At 51.4% G+C, this 8,985-nt stretch overlaps 1 protein-coding gene across 2 annotated transcripts; it reads right to left on the reverse strand.

Annotated features, from left to right (window-relative positions):
• Nucleotides 1-6,735: 6,735 nt before the first annotated feature.
• LOC311254023 (uncharacterized protein) lies at nucleotides 6,736-7,984 on the reverse strand. 2 transcript variants are annotated; one of them, XM_084384452.1, is made up of 3 exons: nucleotides 7,596-7,984; nucleotides 7,374-7,487; nucleotides 6,736-7,243 (listed from the first exon to the last, which is right to left on the reverse strand). In XM_084384452.1, exons 1-3 carry the CDS (start codon nucleotides 7,638-7,640, stop codon nucleotides 7,052-7,054), a joined length of 351 nt encoding a protein of 116 aa, XP_084240578.1. In that variant the 5' UTR covers nucleotides 7,641-7,984; the 3' UTR covers nucleotides 6,736-7,051. The 2 variants fall into 2 exon arrangements, with proteins under 2 accessions (XP_084240578.1, XP_084240577.1); XM_084384451.1 differs by having other exon boundaries at nucleotides 7,374-7,490.
• Between the last annotated feature and the right edge of the window lie 1,001 nt (nucleotides 7,985-8,985).

An 8,985-nucleotide genomic window follows, 5' to 3' on the forward strand; every position in this document is an offset into this window, starting at 1 on the left:
GGAAGCTAAGCTCCAGGGACCGGGGAGCTCGGCACCAACAAGCCCGCCCGTGGACCTCCATAGGCTGGGCACGTCAGCTCCAGAGGCTGGGCACGTCGGCTGCTCCAGCCGGGCCCCTGAGCTCCAGAGGCCTTGGAAGTGAGCGCTCAATCCGCTCCAAATGACCCCCAGGACCCTCTGAGATGGCCTCCTGGAAGCTAAGCTCCAGGGACCGGGGAGCTCGGCACCAACAAGCCCGCCCGTGGACCTCCAGAGGCTGGGCACGTCGGCTGCTCTAGCCTGGCCCCTGAGCTCCAGAGACCTTGGAAGTGAGCGCTCAATCCGCTCCAAATGACCCCCAGGACCCTCTGAGATGGCCTCCTGGAAGCTCAGCTCCAGAGACCGGGGAGGTCGGCACCAACAAGCCCGCCCGTGGACCTCCAGAGGCTGGGCACGTCGGCTGCTCTAGCCTGGCCCCTGAGCTCCAGAGACCTTGGAAGTGAGCGCTCAATCCGCTCCAAATGACCCCCAGGACCCTCTGAGATGGCCTCCTGGAAGCTCAGCTCCAGAGACCGGGGAGGTCGGCACCAACAAGCCCGGCCGTGGACCTCCAGAGGCTGGGCACGTCCGCTGCTCCAGCCTGGCCCCTGAGCTCCAGAGACCTTGGAAGTGAGCGCTCAATCCGCTCCAAATGACCCCCAGGACCCTCTGAGATGGCCTCCTGGAAGCTCAGCTCCAGGGACCGGGGGGGGGGCGGCACCAACAAGCCCGGCCGTGGACCTCCAGAGGCGGGCACGACGGCTCCAGAAGTCTCCCTGTGGAGAGCCAGAGATGGACTCTCCAGGAACCTTGCGCCCCAGCCGGACCTGCGTACCCACACTTAAGCACACCTCCTGGGATGAAGCCAATAGCCGCACCCGCTGGAAGCTCGCGCCCCTGGTACTCCGTTTCAGCTTTCGTGCCCCTGGTATTCCATTTTGGACTTAGCCGAAATATGACTAAGTCCACACTGGAGTACCAGGGGCGCAGGGAAAATTTGGAAGTGTTAGTGATTAGGATTTTATTTTTGTAATTTAAGATGGAGTACCAGGGGCGCAGAAAAATTTGGAGGTGTTAGTTATTATGATTTCATTTTTGGAATCGGTACAGGTTGGACACATTATAACACCAAAACAGCACAAATGCCAATCAACGCACTCATCTATATCATAAATGTATTAATTGAAATGTGTATTTTGTATAGAGAAGCCTTTTTTAATATTTATCATTTTCTATTTCTTATTACTCAGACGCACATGAGCTAAAAAGAAACACACCATGACACTGGAAACCAGCAAAGCAAAGCAAGAATAAGACCAGAGCCTACCCGAATATTTAGACTGTGACCACGGGAAATACGGCGGTGCTTCGGCCGGCCGATCCAAGATGCGGAGACCCCCGCGCTGGATCGTCTTCTTTGTCAATCCGACGAGGGTTTTTGGAAGTATTAGTGATCGGGATTTTATGTTTGTCATTTAAACTGGAGTACCAGGGGGGCAGGGAAAATTTGGAAGTGTTAGTGATTAGGATTTTATTTTTGTAATTTAAAATGGAGTACCAGGGGCGCAGAAAAATTTGGACGTGTTAGTGATTAGGATTTTACGTTTGTAATTAAAACTGGAGTACCAAGGGTGGGGAGGTCGGCACCCGCAAGCCCGGCCGTGGACCTCCAGAGGCTGGGCACGTCGGCTGCTCCAGCCGGGCCCCTGAGCTCCAGAGGCCTTGGAAGTGAGCGCTCAATCCGCTCCAAATGACCCCCAGGACCCTCTGAGATGGCCTCCTGGAAGCTAAGCTCCAGGGACCGGGGAGCTCGGCACCAACAAGCCCGGCCGTGGACCTCCATAGGCTGGGCACGTCAGCTCCAGAGGCTGGGCACGTCGGCTGCTCCAGCCGGGCCCCTGAGCTCCAGAGGCCTTGGAAGTGAGCGCTCAATCCGCTCCAAATGACCCCCAGGACCCTCTGAGACGGCCTCCTGGAAGCTAAGCTCCAGGGACCGGGGAGCTCGGCACCAACAAGCCCGGCCGTGGACCTCCAGAGGCTGGGCATGTCGGCTGCTCTAGCCGGGCCCCTGAGCTCCAGAGGCCTTGGAAGTGAGCGCTCAATCCGCTCCAAATGACCCCCAGGACCCTCTGAGATGGCCTCCTGGAAGCTAAGCTCCAGGGACCGGGGAGCTCGGCACCAACAAGCCCGCCCGTGGACCTCCATAGGCTGGGCACGTCAGCTCCAGAGGCTGGGCACGTCGGCTGCTCCAGCCGGGCCCCTGAGCTCCAGAGGCCTTGGAAGTGAGCGCTCAATCCGCTCCAAATGACCCCCAGGACCCTCTGAGACGGCCTCCTGGAAGCTAAGCTCCAGGGACCGGGGAGCTCGGCACCAACAAGCCCGGCCGTGGACCTCCATAGGCTGGGCACGTCAGCTCCAGAGGCTGGGCACGTCGGCTGCTCCAGCCGGGCCCCTGAGCTCCAGAGGCCTTGGAAGTGAGCGCTCAATCCGCTCCAAATGACCCCCAGGACCCTCTGAGACGGCCTCCTGGAAGCTAAGCTCCAGGGACCGGGGAGCTCGGCACCAACAAGCCCGCCCGTGGACCTCCATAGGCTGGGCACGTCAGCTCCAGAGGCTGGGCACGTCGGCTGCTCCAGCCGGGCCCCTGAGCTCCAGAGGCCTTGGAAGTGAGCGCTCAATCCGCTCCAAATGACCCCCAGGACCCTCTGAGATGGCCTCCTGGAAGCTAAGCTCCAGGGACCGGGGAGCTCGGCACCAACAAGCCCGCCCGTGGACCTCCAGAGGCTGGGCACGTCGGCTGCTCTAGCCTGGCCCCTGAGCTCCAGAGGCCTTGGAAGTGAGCGCTCAATCCGCTCCAAATGACCCCCAGGACCCTCTGAGACGGCCTCCTGGAAGCTAAGCTCCAGGGACCGGGGAGCTCGGCACCAACAAGCCCGGCCGTGGACCTCCAGAGGCTGGGCACGTCGGCTGCTCTAGCCGGGCCCCTGAGCTCCAGAGGCCTTGGAAGTGAGCGCTCAATCCGCTCCAAATGACCCCCAGGACCCTCTGAGACGGCCTCCTGGAAGCTAAGCTCCAGGGACCGGGGAGCTCGGCACCAACAAGCCCGGCCGTGGACCTCCAGAGGCTGGGCACGTCGGCTGCTCTAGCCGGGCCCCTGAGCTCCAGAGGCCTTGGAAGTGAGCGCTCAATCCGCTCCAAATGACCCCCAGGACCCTCTGAGATGGCCTCCTGGAAGCTCAGCTCCAGGGACCGGGGAGCTCGGCACCAACAAGCCCGCCCGTGGACCTCCATAGGCTGGGCACGTCAGCTCCAGAGGCTGGGCACGTCGGCTGCTCCAGCCGGGCCCCTGAGCTCCAGAGGCCTTGGAAGTGAGCGCTCAATCCGCTCCAAATGACCCCCAGGACCCTCTGAGATGGCCTCCTGGAAGCTAAGCTCCAGGGACCGGGGAGCTCGGCACCAACAAGCCCGCCCGTGGACCTCCAGAGGCTGGGCACGTCGGCTGCTCTAGCCTGGCCCCTGAGCTCCAGAGACCTTGGAAGTGAGCGCTCAATCCGCTCCAAATGACCCCCAGGACCCTCTGAGATGGCCTCCTGGAAGCTCAGCTCCAGAGACCGGGGAGGTCGGCACCAACAAGCCCGCCCGTGGACCTCCAGAGGCTGGGCACGTCGGCTGCTCTAGCCTGGCCCCTGAGCTCCAGAGACCTTGGAAGTGAGCGCTCAATCCGCTCCAAATGACCCCCAGGACCCTCTGAGATGGCCTCCTGGAAGCTCAGCTCCAGAGACCGGGGAGGTCGGCACCAACAAGCCCGGCCGTGGACCTCCAGAGGCTGGGCACGTCCGCTGCTCCAGCCTGGCCCCTGAGCTCCAGAGACCTTGGAAGTGAGCGCTCAATCCGCTCCAAATGACCCCCAGGACCCTCTGAGATGGCCTCCTGGAAGCTCAGCTCCAGGGACCGGGGGGGGGGCGGCACCAACAAGCCCGGCCGTGGACCTCCAGAGGCGGGCACGACGGCTCCAGAAGTCTCCCTGTGGAGAGCCAGAGATGGACTCTCCAGGAACCTTGCGCCCCAGCCGGACCTGCGTACCCACACTTAAGCACACCTCCTGGGATGAAGCCAATAGCCGCACCCGCTGGAAGCTCGCGCCCCTGGTACTCCGTTTCAGCTTTCGTGCCCCTGGTATTCCATTTTGGACTTAGCCGAAATATGACTAAGTCCACACTGGAGTACCAGGGGCGCAGGGAAAATTTGGAAGTGTTAGTGATTAGGATTTTATTTTTGTAATTTAAGATGGAGTACCAGGGGCGCAGAAAAATTTGGAGCTGTTAGTTATTATGATTTCATCTTTGGAATCGGTACAGGTTGGACACATTATAACACCAAAACAGCACAAATGCCAATCAACGCACTCATCTATATCATAAATGTATTAATTGAAATGTGTATTTTGTATAGAGAAGCCTTTTTTAATATTTATCATTTTCTATTTCCAATTACTCAGACACACATGAGCTAAAAAGAAACACACCATGACACTGGAAACCAGCAAAGCAAAGCAAGAATAAGACCAGGGCCTACCCGAATATTTAGACAGTGACCACGGGAAAAACGGCGGTGCTTCGGCCGGCCGATCCAAGATGCGGAGACCCCCGCGCTGGATCGTGTTCTTTGTCAATCCGACGAGGGTTTTTGGAAGTAACAGTGATTGGGATTTTATGTTTGTCATTTAAACTGGAGTACCAGGGGTGCAGGGAAAATTTGGAAGTGTTAGTGATTAGGATTTTATTTTTGTAATTTAAAATGGAGTACCAGGGGCGCAGAAAAATTTGGAGCTGTTAGTTATTATGATTTCATTTTTGGAATCGGTACAGGTTGGACACATTATAACACCAAAACAGCACAAATGCCAATCAACGCACTCATCTATATCATAAATGTATTAATTGAAATGTGTATTTTGTATAGAGAAGCCTTTTTTAACATTTATCATTTTCTATTTCTTATTACTCAGACGCACATGAGCTAAAAAGAAACACACCATGACACTGGAAACCAGCAAAGCAAAGCAAGAATAAGACCAGAGCCTACCCGAATATTTAGACTGTGACCACGGGAAATACGGCGGTGCTTCGGCCGGCCGATCCAAGATGCGGAGACCCCCGCGCTGGATCGTCTTCTTTGTCAATCCGACGAGGGTTTTTGGAAGTATTAGTGATCGGGATTTTATGTTTGTCATTTAAACTGGAGTACCAGGGGTGCAGGGAAAATTTGGAAGTGTTAGTGATTAGGATTTTATTTTTGTAATTTAAAATGGAGTACCAGGGGCGCAGAAAAATTTGGACGTGTTAGTGATTAGGATTTTACGTTTGTAATTTAAGATGGAGTACCAGGGGCGCAGAAAAATTTGGACGTGTTAGTGATTATGATTTCATTTTTGGAATCAGTACAGGTTGGACACATTATAACACCAAAACAGCACAAATGCGAATCAACACACTCATCTATATCATAAATGTATTAATTGAAATGTGTATTTTGTATAGAGAAGCCTTTTTTAATATTCATCATTTTCTATTTCTTATTACTCAGACACTCATGAGCTAAAAAGAAACACACCATGACACTGGAAACCAGCAAAGCAAAGCAAGACTAAGACCAGAGCCGACCCGAATATTTGGGTCATAATCACGACGGAACGGCCGGCCGATCGCGGTCGAAGGTGGCACCACACCGCACCGCACCGTGGCGGAGTCCGCGGGGGTCCAGCCGACAGACAGGTGTGTCAGGTAAGCCAAGATGCGGAGAACCCCGCCCTGGAATCGTGTTTTTTGTCAATCGGACAAGGATTTCTGGAAGTATCAGTGATTAGGATTTTATGTTTGTAATTTAAGATGGAGTACCAGGGGCGCAGGGAAAATTTGGACGTGTTAGTGATTAGGATTTTATGTTTGTAATTTAAGATGGAGTACCAGGGGCGCAGAAAAATTTGGACGTGTTAGTGATTAGGATTTTATGTTTGTAATTTAAGATGGAGTAACAGGGGCGCAGAAAAATTTGGACGTGTTAGTGATTAGGATTTTATGTTTGTAATTTAAGATGGAGTAACGGGCGCAGAAAAATTTGGACGTGTTAGTGATTAGGATTTTATGTTTGTAATTTAAGATGGAGTAACAGGGGCGCAGAAAAATTTGGACGTGTTAGTGATTAGGATTTTATGTTTGTCATTTAAACTGGAGTACCAGGGGCGCAGAAAAATTTGGACGTGTTAGTGATTAGGATTTTATGTTTGTCATTTAAACTGGAGTACCAGGGGCGCAGAAAAATTTGGACGTGTTAGTGATTAGGATTTTATGTTTGTCATTTAAACTGGAGTACCAGGGGCGCAGAAAAATTTGGACGTGTTAGTGATTAGGATTTTACGTTTGTAATTTAAGATAGTAACAGGGGTGCAGAAAAATTTGGACGTGTTAGTGATCAGGATTTTATGTTTGTCATTTAAACTGGAGTACCAGGGGCGCAGAAAAATTTGGACGTGTTAGTGATTAGGATTTTATTTTTGTAATTTAAACTGGAGTACCAAGGGCGCGGGTAACTTGGAAGCATTAGAGGGTAGGATATCAGTTTTATTTGGATGTGTTAGAGATTAGGATATCATGTGTGGAATCTGTGGACTTTATACACATTATAACAGGATAAAGGCACAAATATGCACCAACACAATCATCATTATCATAACTTTATTAATTAAAATGTGTACTTTGTATAGAGAAACTTTTTTAATATTCATTATTATTTATTTTTTATTACTCAGACACACATGAGCTGAAAAGAAACAAAAAAAAAGTAAGCGCCCATCTCCATGTGCCACAGCTCACCCTGAAGCCACGTTTCGTGACTTGTACAGCAACTATTTCTGTACGTTCCTCTGAATTCACAGGAACAGGAACTTCATTATTTTTAAAACGGAACAACAAATAACAAACTTTTTAATGAACTGCATTAAAGCAAAAACAATGTCGACAACAGTCGAATGCCCTCAATGCTCCCACTTCTTGTTGTCCACAGAAAAACTCCCCGGGGGCTTGGAGTCTAACCCCTTGGGGACTGCGTCCGGAACCATGTTGAGCGGCTTGGGGTTCTGGCTTGAAGGGGGGGTGTTTCCCTCCTCGTCGCTGGCTGCCCCCGGAACGAAGGTGAGGTTTACGCCTATCTGGAGCATCTTTTTGTCCTAAAAAATCAAAAAGTCAAGCGTTACCATTTAGTGTAACTGGAGTGTATTCACACAGCGACAACCTGCTCATCAACGGAAAGCTAACCCATTCAAACACACACACACACACACACACACTGACACTTACCTGAGGTGTCCCAGGGCGATCAGCCTCCTGCTCCTTGCTTGTTTTTTCCCCAGGGGCACCGGAGTCCACGGGTGGCTGGCTGGCGGCGCGGGCGTAGTTGTTGTTGTTGTCACACTGCTACAGTCAAATGTGTGATAAATGTTGAAAAAAAACACATTACGGTTTGATGATATCATCTTCAAGAGGTTAAAAAAATCTGTTGATAACTGTGTTAAAACTTACCATTGTCACTTCCTCGCAAAAGTTCTTGAATGGTTGAAGATACATGTGGGAATAGAGAAAGTAATGTTAGCATAGCTTGGGCTAAAATTGCAGACACTTGTCACATCAATACAGCTACGCTAAATGGATTCCAAAGCTTGCATCCAAATCCATAAATGGATTCCAAAAGGTGCATACAATTCCTAAATCGATTCCTCGTTTCGCATCCGGCCTGTGATTGGTCGGTTTTCCCTTTAACCCTCCCACTCCAAACGGTGCATCGAAATCCCTAAACTCACCCAAGAATGTGATTTCCAAGTTGGGTATTCCCTCTAATGTACCAATTTGGAAGGAAAGTCCTTCTGACAAGTTGGGAATTCCGGCCCATTCTACGAGTTCCAGAAGTGCGACAGAAGCCCTAGTCCTTAACCCTAGCCTCAGCCTTAAGCCAGGCCTCATGAAAGATTGTCCCTCTGACTAAAATATTCACCAAAAATACAAATTTCACCCGAATCCAACGGGGACTGCTGTGTCTCGTTCAGCCGGTACAGGAGCACGTTTGGGAGAAGTTTCGAGTCAATCGGTCCAAAGACCTGGAAGCTATTGAAAAAATCGGCCGAGGTTTTGAGGAAAAATGGCCGCTTTTCCTTTAAAATATTCATGTAAAATACAAATTCCACCAGAATCCGACCAAAACTGGCGAGCCTCATTCCACCGGTGAGGAGGACATGCGTGATCAATTTCGAGTCAATCGGTCAAAAGACGACCGTGGTCCGAAACCCCAGCCCCTTAACCCTAACCCTAGCCCTAACAGCAGCCTTAAGCCAGCCTCATTCAAAATGGCCCCTTTCACTAAAATATTCACCAAAAATACAAATTCCACCGGAATCCAACCAAAACTGGCGACCCTGCTTACGCCAGTGAGGAGGACATGCCTGATCGATTTCGGGTCAATCGGTCCAGCCAATCACTAACCCTAACCCTAACCCTAACCCTAGCCTCAGCCTTAAACCAGGCCTCATGAAAGATTGTCCCTCTGACTAAAATATTCACCAAAAATACAAATTTCACCCGAATCCAACGGGGACTGCTGTGTCTCGTTCAGCCGGTACAGGAGCACGTTTGGGGGAAATTTCGAGTCAATCGGTCCAAAGACCTGGAAGCTATTGAAAAAATCGGCCGAGGTTTTGAGGAAAAATGGCCGCTTTTCCTTTAAAATATTCATGTAAAATACAAATTCCACCAGAATCCGACCAAAACTGGCGAGCCTCATTCCACCGGTGAGGAGGACATGCGTGATCAATTTCGAGTCAATCGGTCAAAAGACGACCGTGGTCCGAAACCCCAGCCCCTTAACCCTAACCCTAGCCCTAACAGCAGCCTTAAGCCAGCCTCATTCAAAATGGCCCCT

The sequence above is a fragment of the Pagrus pagrus genome (assembly GCF_965226575.1).
Source record: "Pagrus pagrus genome assembly, contig: HAP1_SCAFFOLD_137, whole genome shotgun sequence".
NCBI classification, from domain to species: domain Eukaryota; kingdom Metazoa; phylum Chordata; class Actinopteri; order Spariformes; family Sparidae; genus Pagrus; species Pagrus pagrus.

Excerpts from the sequence above, each read along its gene's own strand:
- LOC311254023 (XM_084384451.1), bottom strand. The coding sequence starts at position 7,640 with ATGTATCTTCAACCATTCAAGAACTTTTGCGAGGAAGTGACAATG. Across the intron at positions 7,491-7,595 it reads TTTGCGAGGAAGTGACAATG|CAGTGTGACAACAACAACAA; the intron begins GTAAGTTTTAAC and ends ATTTGACTGTAG. Across the intron at positions 7,244-7,373 it reads ATCGCCCTGGGACACCTCAG|GACAAAAAGATGCTCCAGAT; the intron begins GTAAGTGTCAGT and ends TTGATTTTTTAG.